At 36.6% G+C, this 21,698-nt stretch overlaps 1 protein-coding gene across 3 annotated transcripts in view; it reads right to left on the bottom strand.

Moving 5' to 3' along the window:
* Positions 1 to 21,698, bottom strand: part of LOC126204399 (histone-lysine N-methyltransferase SETDB1-like) — a 334,147-nt gene that overhangs the window by 34,812 nt on the left and 277,637 nt on the right. For 2 of the 3 annotated variants that reach the window (XM_049938777.1, XM_049938775.1), the window contains one exon: positions 21,243 to 21,381. The exons of the other annotated variant lie outside the window; for it this stretch is intronic. In XM_049938777.1, coding sequence (XP_049794734.1) covers positions 21,243 to 21,381 — 139 coding nt within the window. The remainder of the gene's footprint in view (positions 1 to 21,242; positions 21,382 to 21,698) is intronic. 3 annotated transcript variants of the gene reach the window in all.

Raw genomic sequence — 21,698 nt, 5'->3', positions numbered from 1 at the left:
AGCTTGATCATGTATTCAGCCATGTAAACCACTTATACATTCGTACTTTCACATATAGTTGAGAAATGACGTGAAAAATATGCGGCTTGGGTTAAAAATTAATTACAAAATATAATATCTTATATAAGCTTGAAAGAAAAAAGCAGCAAATAACTGGCATCCACTACTTTCACCATTAGAAACATATCTGTCACTGTATCATAATTTTTCTACACCAAACCATAACAGCCCATATTAAAAATTTAGTTATCAAAACAATGATTATACCTGTTGGTTTTAAACTAATCAGATCTATTTCAGAAACTGTAAGGAGACAAACTAAAGATAAGCACACTTCTGAAGAAGTGGTCACATATACCATTAGTAGCAGTTAACAGAAAACAGGAAGATAACATAAGAAGATTAATGAGAAATGAAAGGATATGTGACAAGGAGGCAAACAAGTTTTACCTTCATGATGGAACCGTTTTAACCACTGCAGGCTGTCAGTTTTATTCCTTTAATGCACTTTGCATATAAATTACATTACTTGCCAGGTGCGACCCTAGACCATTTTCAATTCTTTGCTGCATAATCCCAAAACTACAGTAAACAGGTAAGACACATTAGTGAACAGCATTATGATTACATGTTACCGTTTCTGTTTACATTACGTACATGATGTTAGTTATGTTGTTGTTGTTGTTGTTGTGGTCTTCAGTCCTGAAACTGGTTTGATGCAGCTCTCCATGCTACTCTATCCTGTGCAAGCTTCTTCATCTCCCAGTACCTACTGCAACCTACATCCTTCTGAATCTGCTTAGTGTATTCAACTCTTGGTCTCCCCCTACGATTTTTACCCTCCACGCTGCCCTCCAATACTAACTTGGTGATCCCTTGATGCCTCAGAACATGTCCTACCAACAGATCCCTTCTTCTGGTCAAGTTGCGCCACAAACTCCTCTTCTCCCCAATCCTATTCAGTACCTCCTCATTAGTTATGTGATCTACCCATCTAATCTTCAGCATTCTTCTGTAGCACCACATTTCGAAAGCTTCTATTCTTTTCTTGTCCAAACTATTTACCGTCCATGTTTCACTTCCATACATGGCTACACTCCACACAAATACTTTCAGAAACAACTTCCTGACATTTAAATCTATATTCGATGTTAACAAATTTCTCTTCTTCAGAAAGGCTTTCCTTGCCATTGCCAGTCTACATTTTATATCCTCTCTACTTCGACCATCACCAGTTATTTTGCTCCCCAAATAGCAAAACTCCTTTACTACTTTAAGTGTCTCATTTCCTAATCTAATACCCTCAACATCACCCGACTTAATTCGACTACATTCCATTATCCTCGTTTTGCTTTTGTTGATGTTCATCTTATATCCTCCCTTCAAGACACCATCCATTCCGTTCAACTGCTCTTCTAAGTCCTTTGCTGTCTCTGACAGAATTACAATGTCATCGGCGAACCTCAAAGTTTTTACTTCTTCTCCATGAATTTTAATACCTACTCCGAATTTTTCTTTTGTTTCCTTTACTGCTTGCTCAATATACAGATTGAATAACATCGGGGAGAGGCTACAACCCTGTCTTACTCCCTTCCCAACCACTGCTTCCCTTCCATGTCCCTCGACTCTTATAACTGCCATCTGGTTTCTGTACAAATTGTAAATAGCCTTTCGCTCCCCGTATTTTACCCCTGCCACCTTCAGGATTTGAAAGAGAATATTCCAGTCAACATTGTCAAAAGCTTTCTCTAAGTCTACAAATGCTAGAAACGTAGGTTTGCCTTTCCTTAATCTTTCTTCTAAGATTACTGCTACCAAGATGCTACGAGATCTTATTAAATCTTTCTAAGAATAGGGTATTTGACTATTTTCTGGAAATAGTCTTAAATGGTTAATTACGTCATTTTATGCTCATAACACGCTTTTTTCTCTCTTGAACATCAATGTTCTCTTATAAAAATGGAAATGAAATTCAAATAATTTGAAAGTCTGCTGAAACGCTTCATTTGAGTCATGTGATGCCTCTGACGTCACTGGCCAGCTTGCTGTTCCTACTCTCCTAAAGCTAATTCACAGTGACGTCTTGTTTTAGGAGTTATGTTTCGGAAAACGGATTACAAATTGCGTGCAACTCCACACTGTACAAATTCATCCATAAAAACTCTTGAAATCTTGTTTTTGTGGTTGCACTGTATCAGCAAAATGCCATCATGTCAATGCCCAAGTTCACTTACTTAATTAAAAATGTCTTGCATTCTGAAGTTAACATTAATTTTCCTCTGTGATATGCTTTTACATTGTTACAAAGAAGGATAGTGGCATTTAAGGATATCAAGTTCACAGTAAAATTTATAGTTGTGGCCATTTTGTTGCACTTATTTGGTGGCTTGGTTGGTAAAATGATGGGTTTCCGAATATTAGAAGTCATATTCCTAGGTGTCTGATTTGAAACCTGCCAGCAAAAATATTTTAACTTATTTGTAAAACAAATTGAAAGTCATTGGATATGAAAACCAAATCACAATTACAAAACATCAATACACCAATTAGAAACAGAGTATTAGTGTTTTTTTCCGTGGTGTTTGCATGCACTTACATTAGCAATAGATTCGAACCTGTTCTGATCTGCAGTTATACATGCTATATGTTGCACCACCTGCACTTGCTACAGGTGGCATATCTGTTAAGCGTCTTGTATAGTGGAAATCAGCACTATGATTTGCCAAGAATAATTTTGTTGTGCTTAGGGTCGTAGTTCATGACTGACAGTTGACAATCTAGATATAAGATATGGACCCATTTCCAAAAGTTCTACGATTCCTTAGTTCTAGCAAGTTTAATGATGTTGCAGGGATCAGGGAAAAGAATGTTCACCCCGGCACATATCACCGCTCTAAATGACTGGAGCATAAATGCATCAACTTTTGTGTGGTTTCCACAATCAGCGTACACAAAATTCCTTTCTATTGGTATTTAAAAAGATGTAAATGCATTTTTTATTATTGAACAGCTAAACTATTTGCAGAAAAAGTACGTAAAAACCTAGGAACTTCGACTGACAATCCTGTAACACATGTATGGCTTAGTCTTACTCCTAGTCTATGACGTCATCAGAGCTTCAGCCAATAACAGAGCATTCTTGGTCACATGACCACATCTTGATATTTGATAAATTTATGCTTTAATTATATAAAGGTAATGTGGAGCAGCTGCTTTCTCTCAGATGCATACTAAATGTGGATGTATTACTTTTACTCTGTCTGACATGTTCTTTAAACTGTGTGTTATGAGAATATTGACTGTAAATGTGAGCTGAATGTTATAATCACTCAGGATAACAAAAATCTGAACCATGTTTTTTAACATAGGAAAATAGCTTATTGTCCTCTGTCTTTATGCCACTGCAGTTAGTAGCATCTGTGCTAACTGTCATTACACAAACCATAAAGCAGCACGACATTACTGTCCCTCACCCTTTAGTAAACCAGTACTTACATTTGATTAAAGTCGTATGTCACATTAATATATGAACTGTCATAATCATTTACAAAACTGTTAAAATTGTTTACAATACTGTAAAATACTAAAATCATTCACATTCATTATTACTGAATAAGTCCAAGCGTCATTCTTGTAATATTTTTCTCTGAAATGGTCTCGTGTTTATTTTCCTATAGCAGAGTATTAAAATTAATAACTTCCATCATTAGTACAATTACAAAACTACAACTACGCAGAGATACAGTACTGCTTTGCAATCACTGACGAGATGGGGATAAGATCAGTCATTTTATTACCTAATTCACATAGGGAAAAAAATATTAAAATTGTCTAAAAATCTTTTACCTCACAGATAAATCATGTAGGAAATAAAACATGATTAAAATTGTATACAAATCTTTATCCTGCAGGTCTGTCTTCTCATTTAATATTCACATTGGCTGCATTATGAGGTGCTCATGAATCTCAATCTCTTTTCTGCTCTGTGAGAATTTTTACTGTTACATTTATGTCTAATGTGGAGCGGCTGCTTTCTCTCAGATGCATACTAAATGTGGATGTATTACTTTTACTCTGTCTGACATGTTCTTTAAACTGTGTGTTAAAATTGCTCCATAATTGGCCAATGTAAAATTTATCACAATCTCTGGTGTTTATTTTGTAAGTGACAAATTTATTGAAAGGTGGCTCTATCTGCACTTTGTGATTGTTGATGTCATTCAGCATTTTGTCAAAACAGAAACTAACATGAACATTATTCTTACAAAGCATACATGCTACTTTACCTGAAATTGTTGCGATAATAGCATGAAAGTGTACTTCAGATTTTCTTTTTTTTTTTCCTCTATAGTTAATGTGGTTTCATAATTTTTTTATTACTTCTTTTGCTTTCTACTTCACCTGACAGATTTCACTAATTGTGTGCAAACTGTAATTTGTTTGTAGCTATGGCTTCTATTATTCTTAGTTCTTTACCAGTTTCATCTTTTCTAATGGAAAGCTCACAATGTGATGAACATCGAATGGAAGAACATCTTTTTATGAGCAGTAGGATGACAGAAGTTGCTGTTCACTACTGTATCTGTTGTACATTTTCTATGAACGCCAAATCTATGTTTCAAATTACTATTATTAAATCAAGGAAGCTGGTTCTCATTTCCCACTCTAATTCCATGATCAATCCGTTTGCATACTTTTTAGTTGTTTGTGCATGTAATTTCTCTTTTCAATGCTGCCATTAAAAGGATCAATTTGTCATCTACATTCATCTGTAATATACTATTTAATCCCCATTCTTTTTATATTCATTAAAAATCTTCCTCTTTACATGGCTAACAAAGATGTTAACAAGTGTACCCATGAGTGACATTCCCATTGCTAAGCTTTTTTTTTTTTTTTTTTCTTTTTTTTTTTTTTTTGTGAAAATATTACACCTTGAAATGGAAAGTAATTGTATAATAGCACTAGCTGTAGTAATTCAATTAACTCATTCCGATCATGTTAGCTGTACCATATTTTAATAAATTGTTCTGGAATGTCCGTACAGAGGTTTGTAATGTCAAATGAAGCAAACTTCCTATTCATAGGAATTTTTATGCTTTTAAACTATTTTCGTAAATCTTGTGAGTTTCTAATTGTAAAATTAGTTTTGAATACACACAGTTTATTAATGATTCCATTAATCTTCTTGCTTAACAAATACACATGGCTGCCCATGGACAAACTTGTGTGTTTTCCTTATGGATCTTTGGTTGGGCTCTAAGGTTTAGGTACCTGGGCTTTGCTACAAGACAGTTTTTAACTTTTTTTTCTTCCTGTGAGGACAGAATTGCATTTTCAAGCTTTTTATATGCATTAAATTTATTAGTTGGTCCTTATCAATCTTATAATATTGTCATTCATGAAAAATTCATTTACCTTCTTTCTATATTAAACTTTGTGAGTGATGATCAATGTGCTACCCTTGTCCGACTTAACAGCTATGGCATCTTTCTCTTAAAGTGTATTATTAATATCTAACGCTGTATCATACACTTTCCTATTAGTAACAAATTTTTTTCTTGCAACTTCATCTGTTTGGCTATTAGTTCCAAGACTTTGCTAGTGAGCTCAGCCTGCTTGCAAATTGACAACTGTGCCTTGTCTAGTAAAACCTTAGTACTGGCTATTAATTTATTTTTATTGATTTAACTTGGAATTTGGGTGAGATATTGTACATCTGCTCCAATCTAGATGTGTAACTTCTCTTTCAATGTTTTGTTTACAAACATTTTAACTTATTTGATGACAATCCTCAGCAAATGTCTGAAGATGGCCTTGTAAGATGAAAACAGGTTAACACAACAAAAGTAATACTGCAGAACAAAAGCAAGCTAGTACTTTTCATTTATTATAATGTTGTTCTACCAAGAACCGACAGAAGATACAGTTAACATGTACGTAAATCCTTTATTTAGTAATACCATTTCTACCCTGGTACACAGAATATCTGTTAGATTTGCTGTTCTTTGAGAAAAAAATGTGTCCTTACATTGAATTTTACTCCTACTTTGTTGCTTAGTATTTCATTGTTTATTATCTACAAGCACAGTAATTTTTCTTTTATGGAGTAAACACAAGTCTTCTCTGATCACATCTGCGTAACCATCTGCCAGCCTAAGAATGTTATCAAACTGGAGGAGTGGGGGGTCTTTCCTAACAATAGTTGCCTTATATATAGCTGCCTGCTAAACCATTCTTTATAATTGTACATTTTCCTATCTCATTCCTAATCCACAATTATTCACCTTTCATTTTTACAGTATTCACTATTTTAGTCTTAGATTTAATCAACACAATGTTCAGTACAGCAATGTTCAAACACATGCTGTTGACACAAATACTCTCTCAATAGCCTTTACCATTTTTGATTTGGTACTCTGGAAAGATAAATGTATGATATTGTTGATTATTGTGTGTGTGTGTGTGTGTGTTACTTCAAAACTTATTTCGCATTATGTGGGGACAGGCACCTGTTCCCCCACATACATATGTCATATGTTATAGTCTTGCACATACCAGTCAGCTTACAAGCACAGCTTTCCCAACACGTCATTTAGGCAAAAGCCTTACTGACATCTAACTTACTAGTCCTTACATCTTCATTTACTGTGTACTTTTAGTATACTGATAAACGAATATGTAATGACTAGTAAGATAGCTGTCAATAAGCTTTTGCCCAAATGACATGGTGTGAAAGTTGTAAGCTGATTGGTATGTGCAAGGCTATATCTGAAACATTCAACATACGTCCGTGTGGGAAACAAGCATCTGTCCCCACATAATACAAAACATTATTTTGGAATCACGTTTCAAACGTTTCAAAATGGGCTAACACCGAAGTGGCCAATAATATAATTTACATTCAAGTGGAGAAAAGGGATGAAACTGGCGGCCTATGGTTGTTAATATGGTTCCATCATTTAAATGATTCAATGATGCTGTAGACCTGTACAGAAGAAATTCATGTGACTCTTTCCTAACTGAGCACTGGGCAATGTTTTATCTTCCCGACATATCAAAATAAAAACTCGAAAACTTTTGCAGTGCTAGGAGAGAATGTCATGAACATCATATTAAAAATCCTTATCAGTGGGGTCTGAGTTGGGGTGCAGGTGGGTTTAAAGGTTGTTTTTCTGTGTTTATCGAATAACTCTAAAGTCATGGCTCACAGTGAAAATTCTTCCTATTACAAAATTAAACTACATTAAATTTCCTACAAGAAGTTCCTATCCATCCAGAACTAAACAGTTTCCACATGCTGGTGTGGAAAAGTCTCCGATTATTAAAAATATTGTTCTTATTGTACAGAATTAATTTCAAACTTTAAAACATGGGTTCAGAACAAATTATATAAATGTGTGAACCATCACTAAATTGCATTCATGCACTTTCTTCCTTCATAGGTCTGCAAACTACAGGACAAGCAGGTGCTTCCCCATTATATTTATCACAATACATCACAAGAAGAAACTACAAGGTGTTTCACCAAGTTATCTGAGCCAACACAGAGCATAAACATGCCCGGGGTTGCTTATTTTGCACAAAATGCATTAACACTGCATGGGATGCAGGTATGAGTTTACTAATCACTCTAACGCAAGTAATGCATATGGTCAGAATCTATACAAATCTCTGCACAGTGTCCTACATTGCTGGAGGAGAAACTAATTCTTAGTCAATCTGTATGGCAGCTGTACTGCTGTTCTGGGAAGGCAGCTTCTGCCACCAAGAGCACTGCTCACTTTCTAGTTTACAGACATTATTCTCTTCGCAGCATTTCCTGCCCAGTTCTTTTAAGTGGTATACAAATTCACTGAACATGTGTTCATAGAGTGAAGTTATCTTTAGTTTACTGAATGACTACTTGTATGCAGTTATTAAGCGAGATTTTATGTGAAATACATTCCTGTGTGTATGCAGTTATTAAGCAAGCTTTTATGTGAAATACATACCTGTGTGTTTAATTTATATGCATGATGTTGTCAGTGACATATGTAGTGGTGCTGGAAAAGGGATTGGATTGGACTGGACTGGTAAAATGTGGTACATCACTGTTGTCCATCACTGACAGCTTATTGCCAAGCCATATAACACTGTTTTAGACACTTGTTGGTGAATTACTGATTGACAAAAAAGTTACTGCACTTCTCTCACATTAATTGTGTTACTTGTAGAGTGGGCTGCACTGAGTGGAGCCACTTACCGCACATCCACAGTATATCTTCAAAGACGGATGTAAATACTGATCATGTTCAAGTCTAGAATAGTTATCTGTTCTAATGCACTGCCTGATTTTGTGTTGAAATATCTGAAGTTCTATAGAACCTTTTTCAGTTGCAGGGAAAGATAGTTTTAGCCTCTGGGATTCTTCAGAGGTTGGGAGAGCTGAGGTTGTGGTGAAGCAATTATACCCCTCATGCTGTGAAAAGTGTTCTAGACAGTGATAGTGGAGACAATGAAATCAACATAGACAAATACACATTGACAGCATATTACACTTGTAAAGGCTATTCAGTGTGGTAAACCGTTGACATCTCCAGCTGTTGATATTTCTTATATAACAGTTCCTTCAAGAACCACAAATAAGAACTTACTTAATAAACTGAAAATAACTTCACTGTATAAACATCAAGTCGGTGAAGTTATTTTGTGCATTCACTTAAGAGACTTGGACAGGAAATGCTGTGGAGGTATAATTTGTCTGTAAATTGAAAAGCGAGCAGGTGGGAGAAGCTGACATTCCCGGAAGAACACTATAGCTGCTGTACAGTATGACTAAGAATCAACTTCTCCTCTAGAAGTCCTGAAAAGTGTGCAGATAATTATGTATATTCTGTCCATCTGCATTAGTTGCATTATTGTTATTAGTAAATCATACCTGCATTCCATGTACTTTTGATGCATTTTGTGCACAATAAGCACCACTGCACACTGTGTCACCAGTCATTCATATGGCGAGGTGTGGAGGGCCAAAATATCTTTGTGAAAAACACTTTCGTTGCTTCTTGTGATGTAGTGGGGTAGACAGAGTGGGAAATCACTTAGTCGACTTGCAGTTTGTAGGCCTATAAGGGAGAGAAGAGCATGAACGCAATCCGGTAACCTACCTTCCCCCATGCTTCTACTGCCACATTTTCCCCCTTGACCCTGTTACATCTCTGGTACACAATTTAGCTATTAATACAGCTCTACCGCACTTAGATGTGGCGGGCGTATTTAAAATTTGTTCTTAAGCAATTTCATTTAATGATAAAAATTAACTTTGCATTGTTAAACCACTATTTTTAATAACATGCAATTTTTCCATCCCCTGAACTGGAACAGTATTAGTGTTAGAAAAAAAATGAATAATACCCTTTTTTGTAGGAAATTTAATACAGATAATTTTGTACTGGGACACATTTTAGCAATAAGCCATGGTTTTCGAGTTATTCAAGAAAAACATAAAATGACCTTTAAACATGCCTCCAACCCAATGCTCACTCTCCACCGGTTAGGATTTTTAGTATGTTGTTCGTGACACTCCCTGCTAACACTGTGCAAAAAATTGTGATTAAGTGACTTTTTTCTTGTAATTTTTCTTCTTTGACTGTACTTGGCTCCAGCAAGGAAAACAGTCAACATTATTTATTAAAATTCGGTACAGCCAACATGACTAACATGAGTTAATTGAAATATTTCTGCTAATGCTACTCACACTAGCTAGAGAAATAAAAATAGAAAATCTATAATACATCTTCATGCCTTACATCACAACAATTTTAGACAAAGTAGCACGTATGCTTCATAAGAATAATGTTCACGTTAATTTCGATACCGACAATGTGCTGAGTGACATCATCTTTCACAAAATGAGACAGTGCCACCTTCCAATAAATCCCCCATTTACAAAATAAATTGCAGAGAAAGCGACAAATTTTACATTGGCCGAACGGTGGGAAACTTCAACACACATCTTAAAGAACACATCAAGCTGAGTGACAGTAACCCACCCATGTTCATTATGGATCGGGAGATAGAGCCACTCTACATTAAACATAAACATTATTTTATGGTCTATGTGAATTAGGTAACAAGAATGACTTATCACCATGAAATCTGGTTGGTAGTTGCAGAGCATTATCATACCTCTTCATAGAAGTAATTTTATTAATGATGAAAATTAGTTTTAATATCCTACTTTAGTAAAAAGAACATATGACCCCACTTCAGAGAAAATTACCAGAATGACACTTGTTTTTATACAGCAATGATGAATTTAAAAAATGTTGGTATGTGGCAGTACTGTGAACAACTTTGACAGTATTGCAAATAATTTTGACAATATTGCAAATAATTTTTACAGTATTGCAATTAATTTTTACAGTATTGCAATTAATTTTTACAGTATTGCAATTAATTTTGACAGTATTGCAATTAATTTTGACAGTATTGCAAATAATTTTAAGTTCCCATACCGGTGTGACAGAACTTTAATCAAATATAAGAACTGTTTTACTACAATGGCAAGAGGCCAGTATTCAACATTATGGTTTGTGTAATGAGAACACACACAGATGCTATTTTCAGCAATGGCATATGAAACGGAAGGCAATTCTCAAAAAGATTATTAAGGTCTTGTAGCACCTTCTGCAGCAGTAACAAATATATGATTATGCCTTTATTGGTTATAGTAATGTCAAAGACAATAATGCAAGAATTTTAATAAGACTTAACAACATGTACACAAGACCGATCACACAACAGTCCCCTCAGGTGATAACTCAATCTCTGGAAAATGGCAGGTCTTAGCATACTCTTTGAATGATGCAAGTTTACTGTGATTTATAACAGTTATAATATATTTTTACAATCCAGTCTGGATTTTCCATTATGTGTAACAGTTACATTTATGTATGAGTGCGTGTCAGTACATGGCGTGATATTAAATGATAATCTAATGACTAGTAATCTAACTGTCAGTAAGGCCTACTGAAAAGGTTGTGCTTGTAGGCTGACTGGTATGTGGAAGACTATATTTGTAACATTCAACATACATATGCATGAAAACAAGCACCTGTCCCCACAATAACATGAAAGAAGTGGTTTATATATATGTGACACACCCATCACCAATATCATTTAAGTAATGTAAACAACAACTGTAATATGTAAGCACAATGGTGTTCATTAATGGGTTTTACTAATTTACTGTACTTTTGGTATCATATTGCAGACATCTGAAAATAGCATAACACAGTGCATTAAGGACTTAAACTGACAGCCTACAGTGGGTAAAATGGTTCCATCATTTAGTCAATACACTGAGGATGTGGAGCCCTACAGGAAGAATTTAAACAAATGTTAAACTGGAAAAATATAGCAGGAACATGGAAGAAGAAAAGAAAAGGAAGGGGGAAAAAAAAAGCACGAGGCAAGAAGAGATAAAGAATGGAATGGGGAAAAAACTATCAACAGGTGGAACACACAAACAAATGATAAAACAATATAAGGAATCCTCCTACCCCAAAAACTTGTGTGTCCTGGTTCACTTCACAGCCTCTGCACATTCTGCTACTGTGCCTTTCTTTCCCTACACCCACATTCTCACTGCAACATTCTCCCCAATTCAACTAAGTAAACAGATTTTAATTTTAGCTGCATCTCATCTCACTTCCTCACCTGACTGTTATAATCAGCCCCCCCCCCCCCCAACCCCCAAACAATGGATGAAAATTATTTTCCTGATCTCAGGGTTAAGCAAGTAATAATTCATTAAAAGATCAAGCAAGAAGCAAACAGGCCCTCCCATTTATAGTTTTAGTGTACCTTTATAGAGAGTAGAGAGGCCACTCATCTACTCATTTGATTTATGTAACCTGTTAGCTTGTGTCACTTAGGGCAAAAAAAAAAAAAAAAAAAAAAAAAAAAAAAAAAAAAAAAAAAAAAAAAAAAATTAAATAAATAAATAAATAAAAAAGAGAGGAAGTTTCAAACAAATGATGTTTCACATCATTACAAACAATTCTGAACAGAAAGTTATGGACACAGCTAAAGGCAGGCGCAGGAGTATAAGATGAGAATCCTTGTGACAGATTAGGCACAGGTAAAAGAAAATGGGATCCCCACCAGAAAAGGCATGGAAAAATGAAGTATATGATCACCACAAAAAGAATTATGTAGTATTACTGTTTTATCTCTAATAAAACTTGAGAACGGGGTGTGCACAATCCCCCATAAACCACGGATGTTACAAAGATGGGTGTCTTGTGTGCCTGTGCAATAAAGAGAGTCATACCGTAGGCGAAACAACGTGGGGGTATATCTGTGGAGAGGCCAGGCTAACTGGTGGTTCCTGGTGAGGAGAAGCAGAGCGGCCTTTTCAGAAGTTACAGAGAACCAGTCTAGATTATTTTCTGATTTGACCTTGTAACAAAAGCCAAAATGGTCTTTCGATGTTGGTACTGCAAATGGCTGAAAGCAAAGAGAAGCTGCAGCGCCTGTATTTCTTGACAACAGGCAGCTTTACTGTATGGCTTAATGACAATGGCATCCTCCTACGTAAAATATTCAAAATATTCTGGAGGTAAAATAGCCATTCGTATCTCCGGGCAGGTTGCTGTCCATCAGGATACAAAGTTACTGGCATTTGACAAGTCTGAGCGCGGAATGTTACATCAATTAACCATCTATGTAGGTTAGAGAATTTTAAAGAGAGATTAGCAGGTTCAAGTTAGGTACACCAGGAATTACTGACGATCACAAAATCAAATAGGAGTACGAATTCAAGAGTAGGTCTAATGATGAATTGGAGCACAAGAATGTGTGTAAATTACTATATACAGCATGTGAATGCATAATCATAGCCAAGATAGAAACAAAGCTGACCAACACAGTGGTACAAATTTATATGGCAAAGGAACTGAAAGAATGTATGATGAGGTAAAAGAAATTATTAAGGCAGGTACGGAAGATGAAACCTTAATTGCAACATTTCTCTAGCAGGAGAAGGATGAGAAGGAAACGACAGTAGGACAGCATGAACTGTGAAGAGAAATGAATGAGGAAGCCCCCTGGCAGAATTTTGCACGAAACACAAATTAAATGTTGCTAATACTCTGTTTAAGACTCATATAAGAAGGCTGTACAAAGTGCTACCCAAAAGTTCCCAGAATGTGTGAGCAGCTCATGAACCCTCACTTGTACAATAAAATGCTGCTAGGTGGAACCTTATACAAGATGTGCCCAGTAAATAAGTATCATTCTATTCTACTGCCACCGCAGCTTTAGTGTCGGAGTTCCACTCTCATCTCTCTGGTTTCTTGTCTTTCAAGTGATGCCATTACAGCTGAAATGCATTGTGTTTACATTTGTTACCGATAATTCAAAATGTTTAAGACAGTCTCTGACCTGTCCGACTGTGAAGCGCATTCTGTAAGAGGGTTTTGAAAAAAAGGAATGTTAAGTGAGCTGAAATTCATTGTCAACTTGTAGAGATTTATGATGAAAACATTATGAGTGATGGACTCATGAAGAAGTGGGTGTGTCAATTCAATGATGTACATGTGGTGTCAGTTCTTTTGGCTATGTCAGAAAGAACAGACACCATTTTGTTCATGCAGCCACTATGAATCAAAACACAAAGGAATTAAAGACATTGGCTGCCAGTGGGCATTAACTTACATCAATGTGGCAAGTTCAAAGTTTGTGCCATACTGGGACTCGAATCGAGATCTTATGCTTACTATGCAGATGCATACACCACTATGCCATTCAAATACATTGGTCACCACAGGACTAGCATAGCACACCTCCCATCGGACCTAATTCTCAACTTGTACCACACACTACTGACGTAATGCCTCTGCTCATTAGTGTCATTACTCACAGCATTTCACCGATTTCCATATGAGTTCAAGTTTGATGTACATCTGCACTGAAGGGATGATTGGCTGTCATGTATATACGTAGTGTATGTTCTTTTGGACATGTCTGGAAGAACATACAACATTTTGATCCTGTAGCCAGTATGAACCCAGGCACACAGAAAGCAAGAAACTTGTGTTCAGATTCTGGTCCGGCCCAAATTTTCAGCTTGCCCCATTCATATAAATCAGTGCCCACTGACAGTCAATGTCTTTGATTCCTTGTTGTCTTAATTCAATGATGGACAAAGTAATGTTCACAACAAAACATGGAGTGGGTAGCCTTCTGCTGTCAATGATGGTCTGGTTGGGAAAATGAATGACAAAATTTGTGAAAACAGCTGGTTCACAATAAGAATGCTTTGTGTTGAGTTTCTACAAATTTAAAAAACTGCTTTGCACAAGACTGTCACAAATTAATTAAAATTTAACAAATTTTGCTCCCACTGGGTTCCAAAAATGCTTACAGATGTTCCCAAAACAAAGCAATTTTGCAGTGCTTTAACATTTCTTACCCAATACAGAGATAAAGGAGATAAAACCTAAACAAAATGGTGACCAGTGATGACACACAGATTTGTCATGTAACTCCAGAATCAAAAACAACATTTGATGGAGTGAAGGACACACAAAAAAAAAAAAAAAAAACCTTGATGTTACCAGCACAGAAACTAATGTAGACTGTGCTCTGGGACAGACATGGCATTCTGCTTCTTATTTCCTTCCCAGAGATGAAACTGATGATGCAGTATGATACTGAGAAACAATGAGAAAACTTTGATGCCAATTGAAAATAATAGGCACAACTGCTCAGTCAAGGCATTGTATTGCTTCATGACCACTCATGTCCGCATTCTGCTGGTGTTGCTGTAAGCCTTATTCAACAATTAAGCTGGGAGCAGTTTGACCACCCACGGTACAGTCCTGACCTCACACTTTCTATCACTTGTTCTTGAGCTTGAAGCATGATTTTAGAGGAATGTGGTTTGAAAACAATGACACAAAAAATGGCGTTCAGCAGTGGCTGTCTTTGTTGGCGGCATCTTTCTATGAAGATGACATAGAACAGTCCATTTTCCTCTATGACAATTGTCTGAACAGTGATGCTAAACATGTACAAAAATACCTCAAGAAATGCTATTTCTTGTATTTAAAAAAAGTTTGAAAAAATGTTTTTATGTGTTTTTCCAAAACAGTACTTACTTTTCAGATATGTCTCACACATTATTTGTGGGTCAGTGTCTCAAGCAGCTTTGTACCAGTTGGCTGCGTTTAGTTATGTGTGTTTCCCCACTGTCATGTGTTCCGTGTCTTGCAAAATTGATGTCTGGGAGCAATGTGTGTATGTAAACTGTTGTTTCAGACTCAGAGAAAATACTGCAGAAATGTATAACATCTTCAAGCAAGCATTTGGGGAAGATGCCTTAGGCCACAATAAAACTTATAACTGGTTTAACCATTTTCAGGATAGCAGAATATCATTTGATGATGATTACCTTCCAGAATGGGCATCAACTGGCATTACTTTTGAAAATGTCACTAACTAAATTAATCTTCGCCAAAACAGGCCATGAAGGTCCAATAGTACCGACTGGCTGCCATGTCATCCTCAGCCCACGGGCGTCATTGGATGCAGATGTGGAGGGGCATATCGTCAGCACAGCACTCTCCTGGTCGTAAGTCAGTTCATGAGAATGTGAAAATATCATTACTCTTCATAATTCGATGCTGGAAGATTGCAAGTAAACTATCAAGCTCATATGCAATAACGTGAGGCTGTCTTATGTGATGTGTCAGAGGATTTTGTCTAATGAACTCCAAATGTAACAGATTGCAGCAAAGTTTGTGCCACAAATTCTTAGCAATGAGCAGAAACAGCATCGTGTGCAAGTCTTGGGAGAACTTAAAGAAAGGCTTGAAAGCTGGGTTTATGGGTACAATCCGAAAACCATGCAGCAGTTGTCACAAGGGAATAATCCATTGTCACCCAGTACTAAGAACGGCCGGCAAGTGAAAAGTAATGAGAGTCCATGCTCATTCCTTTCTTCTACATGAAAGGGATTGTCTACAAGAAATTTGTGTCTCCCTGTCACTTGGTCAATGCAGTGGTCCACCGTGATGTCCTGAGGCACTTGAAAGAAATGGTAAGATGAAAACATCCCGAGAAGTGGATCATAGGCAATTAGTTTTTTCATCCCAGCAATGCAATGTCACACATTGAGGGAGTTTCTGGTGAAAAACAAAATGACATTTATTCCTCAACTGCCATATTCCCTTGACCTGTCACCAAGCAACCTTTTTATTCTTCAGAATGTAACTCATATTATAAAACCCAAGCTTTCATGCAGTTGAGGGGATTCAAGCAGAACCTCAATGGTACTAATTTTTCTACAGAAAAATGAAGTCCAGGGAACTTGAAGTTCATGGCAAAACCTGCTGGGAATGTTGTATACACTCCCAAGTGGAATACTCTGAAGGTGATTGTGGAGAATAAGCTGCAGGTAAAGTATAATTTTATTCACTGGTGCGATCTGGGAGGTTTTTAGTAGCACCTCATATATGTGAAAGAGACTTGGAGACCCTCTAAGGTTTTAGATATTATAAGATTTTAAAACCAGATTTTAAACTGCGAAACTCTTCCTGGTCAACATGTGGAGTCGGACCATTATTTAATGGTTATGAGCTGCAGATTAAAACTGAAGAAATTTCTGACAGGTAGGAAATTAAGGAGATGGGACCTGGATAAATTAAAAGAACCAGAAACCTCCTGGCATATTAAAACCGTGTGCCGGACCAAGACTCGAACTCGAGACCTTTGCCTTTTGTGGGCAAATACTCTGAAGTTCGGAACGTAGGAGACAAAGTACTGGAGAAAGTAAAGCTGTGAGAACGGGCTTTAATCTGCCCAGAAAGTTTCATATCAGCACACACTCCGCTGCATTCTGAAAAGAACCAGAGATTGCTGAGAGATTCAAAGAGATTATTAGGCAACAATTGACAGAAACATGGGAAAGGAATACAAAAGAGTATGAATGGGTAGATTTGAGAGACGGGCTAATGAAGGCAGCAGCAGTTCAAATACGCAAAAGATAAGGCCCACTAGATATTAAAAGGAAGGTCAGCATTGGCCGTAATATTGATGGTTTATTGATAACAAAATCGATTTTCAATCAAATAGTGATCATCTTCAGTGCTGTGGTGTACAAATTAAACTCATAGGCACTGGTATCAAGTTATTATCAGTAACCAAAACTCATAGGCACTGGTAACAAGTTATTATCAGTAACCAAAACTCGAGTTTTGGTTACTGATAATAACTTGATACCAGTGCCTATGAGTTTAATTTGTACACCACAGCACTGAAGATGATCACTATGTGATTGAAAATCGATTTTGTTATCAATAAACCATCAATATTATGGCCAATGCTGACCTTCCTTTTAAGTTAACATATATGGTCGTTGTGCACACAGCACTCCATGGAGTTGCCAATCAACCCAGTAGAAAGCCTTGCATGATACACAACATACCAAACTTCACTGAGAAAAAGAGAAAAGATAAAAAAAATCAACAAATGTAATAGGCATAAGAGAATACACGACATGTAAAAAATGAGTGACAGAAAGCACAAAATGACTAAGTAGGAATGGTCGGCTAAGAAATGCAAGGCTGTAGAAGTATGCATGACTATGGGAAAGATAAATTTTCGCTGTAGAAAAATTATGGAGACCTTTGGAAAAAAAGAGAAGCATGTGAGTGAATATTAAAAGCTCAGATAGCAAGCTCATACTTAGAAAAGAAGGGAATGCTGTAAAGCAGACAAAATATGTAGAAGTTCTATAAATGGGAGAAAAATTTGAAGACAATATTATAGAAAAAGAAGAGAACACAGATGAAAACAAGGTGGGAGATATGACACTATGAGAGAAATTTGACAGAGCTCCGAAAATCCTAAGTCAAAATAAGGACCTCTGAGTAGATGACTTTCCCTCAGAATTATTGAGATCCTTGTATGAAGCAGCCAAACTATACCACCTGGTGTTCCAAGGTATGAAAGACAGGCAAAATACCCTCAAGTCTTCAAGAAGAATGTAATAATTCCAATTCTAAACAAAGCACGTGGTGACAAATGTGAATATTATGGAACTATCAGTTTAATAAGTCAAGATTATAAAATACTAACATGAAATATTTACAGAAAAATGGAAAAAGTGATGGAAGTGACCTCAGAGTAGATTAGTTTGGGTTTCCAAGAAATGCAGGAATATTAACCCTATTACTTATCTTAGAATGAAGGTTAATGAAAAGCAAACCTAGGTTTATAACATTTGTAGATGTAGAGAAAGCTTTTGACAAACTTGACTGGAACATACTTTTTGAACTTATGAAGTGAGTAGGGATAAGATACAGGGAGTGAATGGTGAACTACAACTTGTAGAGAAACTACACTTCTGTTAGAAGAGTGGAAGGAAGTGAGAGGGAACCAGTAGTTAAAAAGGAGGTGAGATAGAGTTTTAGTTTCTCCCCACTGTCATTCAATCTGTACATACAGCAAGCAGTAAAGAAAAGCAAGGGGAAATTTGAAACAGGAGTGAAAATTCATTTACACAAAGTAAACATTTTGAGGTATGCTGATGACACTGCAATTCTTTCAGGCTCAGTAAGGAACTTAAAAAACCAACTGAATGGAATGGATAGTGTCATGAAAAGGGGTTATAAGCTGAATATCAACAGAATTAAAACAAGGGTAATGTATCACTTTATGCTGATAGAATAAGAAATTAGACACTAAACACAGTTCACATACAATTCCAAGTGGTTAACATCTGGAGCATGGCACATTATGTAAGTATTCAGCGGCAATATTATATAACGATATGACATGCGAGAAAATAAATAGAATCAATGTTAGGAAAGTCAAAAGGATGATTTAGAGTTCTTGGAGACCTTGGACTGGGAAAGTGCAGTGCATCTGTAAAATAAAATTGTATGCAAGGAATTACTGAAACCAATTCTACAATTTTTCTTCAGAGTTTGAAGTCCTTATCCAGTTGGCATAACAAATGACACTATGCAAATTTACAGTTGTGCTGCTAGAACTGTAAAGCACAAATTAAATAAGAGATGGTTGGGGAACTTAAATGGGAATCTTTGGGAGAAAGGCGATGTACAATCTTAAAACTCCCGCATTTGTGCCACAACCATTGATGCAAAACATATAATATTTACCCCTCCTTGCTTAACCCATCTCTGCCAATCAATCATTTGAAAGGGAGATCATCTGATAAGAACAGTCATGCAACCAAACAATTGTTGTTGCTATTGCTGCTCTATCTCCTACATAAGAGTGACAACACTTTAGTAAACCTTATAATTTTTTAAGCCTACTAACTACGAGGGTCACTCCAAAAGAAATGCACACTATTTTTTTTTTTTAATTCATCTTTTATTCTACACGTTTGAAAGTTTTATAGTGTGTAGAACATCCATTAGGAACAATATTTTCATTTGTCCACATTATTTCCATCCCTCTCAACTGCCTTATGCTATCTTGGAACCAGCACCTGTATACCCGCACGGTAAAATTCTGAACCAACATGTTGGAGCCACTATTTGGCAGCATTCTCAATGGAGTCATCATCTTTAAACCTTGTCCCACGGAGAGTCTTTCAGTTTCCCAAAGAGATGATAGTCACATGGAGTAAGGTCAGGACTGTAAGGCAGATGTTTCAGTGTTGTCCATGCGAGTTTTGTGATCGCTTCCATGGTTTTTTGACTGACATGTGGCCGTGCATTGTCGTGCAACAGCAAAACATCCTGCTTTTGCCAATGTGGTCGATCACGACTCAGTCGAGCTTGAAGTTTCTTCAGTGTCATCACATATGCATCAGAATTTATGGTGGTTCCACTTGGCATGATGGCCGGTGAAAAATGATGGAGCCATGTTTCATCATCTGTCACAATTCTTCCAAGAAATTCATCTCCACCATTCTCGTACTGTTCCAAAAGTTCGCTGCATACTGTTTTTTTTTTTTTTTTTTTTTTTTTTGTTTCTTTGTGAGCCACTGTCAACATCCTGGGAACCCACCTGGCACAAACCTTTTTTAATGCCAACATTTTCAGTATTCTGCAAACACTTCCTTCCCCTATCCCAACGTAGCGTGACAATTCGCTCAATGTGATGCGTCTGTCAGCAGTCACCAATTCGTTAACTCTCTGCACATTGTCTGGAGTGTGTGCAATACAAGCCCTGTCGCTGCGAGGACAATCCTCAATATTGCTGTGCCCACTTTCATCACGTAATCTGCTTTCCCACTGACTAACTGTACTGCGAACGACAGCAGCATCTCCATACACCTTTTTCAACCTGTTCTGGATGTTTCCCACTGTCTCGTTTTCACAGCACAGGAATTCTATGACAGCACTTGCTTCTGACGAATGGCAAGTGTAGTAGCCATCTTGAAGACATGCTGTGACGGCGCCACTCATGGGAACAGGTTGAATTAAGTTTGAAAACAAGCACCATAAAACTTTCACACATGCAGAATGAAAACTGTATTTTTACAAAAATAGTGTGCATTTCTTTTGGGGTGACCCTCGTACATCAATTTCATTTCTATCTTTCATAATTTTTTCTCTTTGATGGTCTAATTTAATGTACATTCATTTTTTTACTTTTATTTCCTATTCTTTCTCACAAATTCTCTTTGGTGACACTGCTTACCACTTCTCAATACATATACTTCACTCAAAATAAACCCATGTCCTCTACTGTCTCATGTTCTTCATGTTTCAACATAGTTGTCTCTCCCATTTTCCATTAGATTCCTCTATAGCTTCTGTTCTATCTAGTTCCTTCTTGCTGCCCAAAAACGTTATTTTATCCTCCAGCAAATTGCCGCAGTTGTCTGCACTATTGCAAGCTACCAACACAAGAAACTCCACGCAATGCAAGAAATGCATACCTCCCCCCTCCCCATTATATATACTCTTCCTTATACAATGAATTCTGAACCCTGTGATTCAAGTCTAGAAGAAAACTTCATGGTAGCAGAGCACTTTGTTAACTGTTGTTACTATAGCTCTTATAGCAAGTTTACATTTTTTACAGGTTTTACTGATTCCTATACACACTCAAGTTACAGGATTTCTTTTGTTGTATACCTCCCACAAAGATTTTTGAAAGTTGTATGGATTGTAATGCAGCTTTGTTTCTTTCATGTAACAATCTATTTCATGCTTAAAAAGTTACAAAAACAATGAAAACATATGCTGTAAAAATAACTGAATTCTTACCTTATGGAGCCATCACTCGTTGCTTTTAAGTCTGAGACTTTCATTCCAGGGCGGAAGTCTTCATCTGAGTCATGAAGATCTAAATTGTCCACTTCTTCCTCAGTGCTTGAGGAAATTTCATCGTCATTTGCATTATCATCTGTAATTACATATTTATCTCTGACAACACAAATTTCATGCAATGGGTTGATCCTTTGAAGCTGAATAGCAACTTTTATTCTAAATGAAATCTGCTACCTTCTGCCATTACTCAATTCCCAATTCATTCATATAAACTTGCATGATCAAACAGTAGCAGAATACAATTCCCGGGCAGATTAAAAATCATGAACTAGGACACGAAACTGTAGTCTCTGTGCCTCACTTTTCGAAAGGCAATGACTGTCTGATACTGAACAAAAATGTTCCCTTTGAGCCGTGGTCTAATTCAGTGATTATGGAACATTGTGGAGATTT

This window comes from Schistocerca nitens, chromosome 9 (genome assembly GCF_023898315.1).
Source record: "Schistocerca nitens isolate TAMUIC-IGC-003100 chromosome 9, iqSchNite1.1, whole genome shotgun sequence".
Classification (NCBI taxonomy): Eukaryota; Metazoa; Arthropoda; class Insecta; order Orthoptera; family Acrididae; genus Schistocerca; species Schistocerca nitens.
This window is presented reverse-complemented; position numbering and strand designations above follow the sequence as displayed.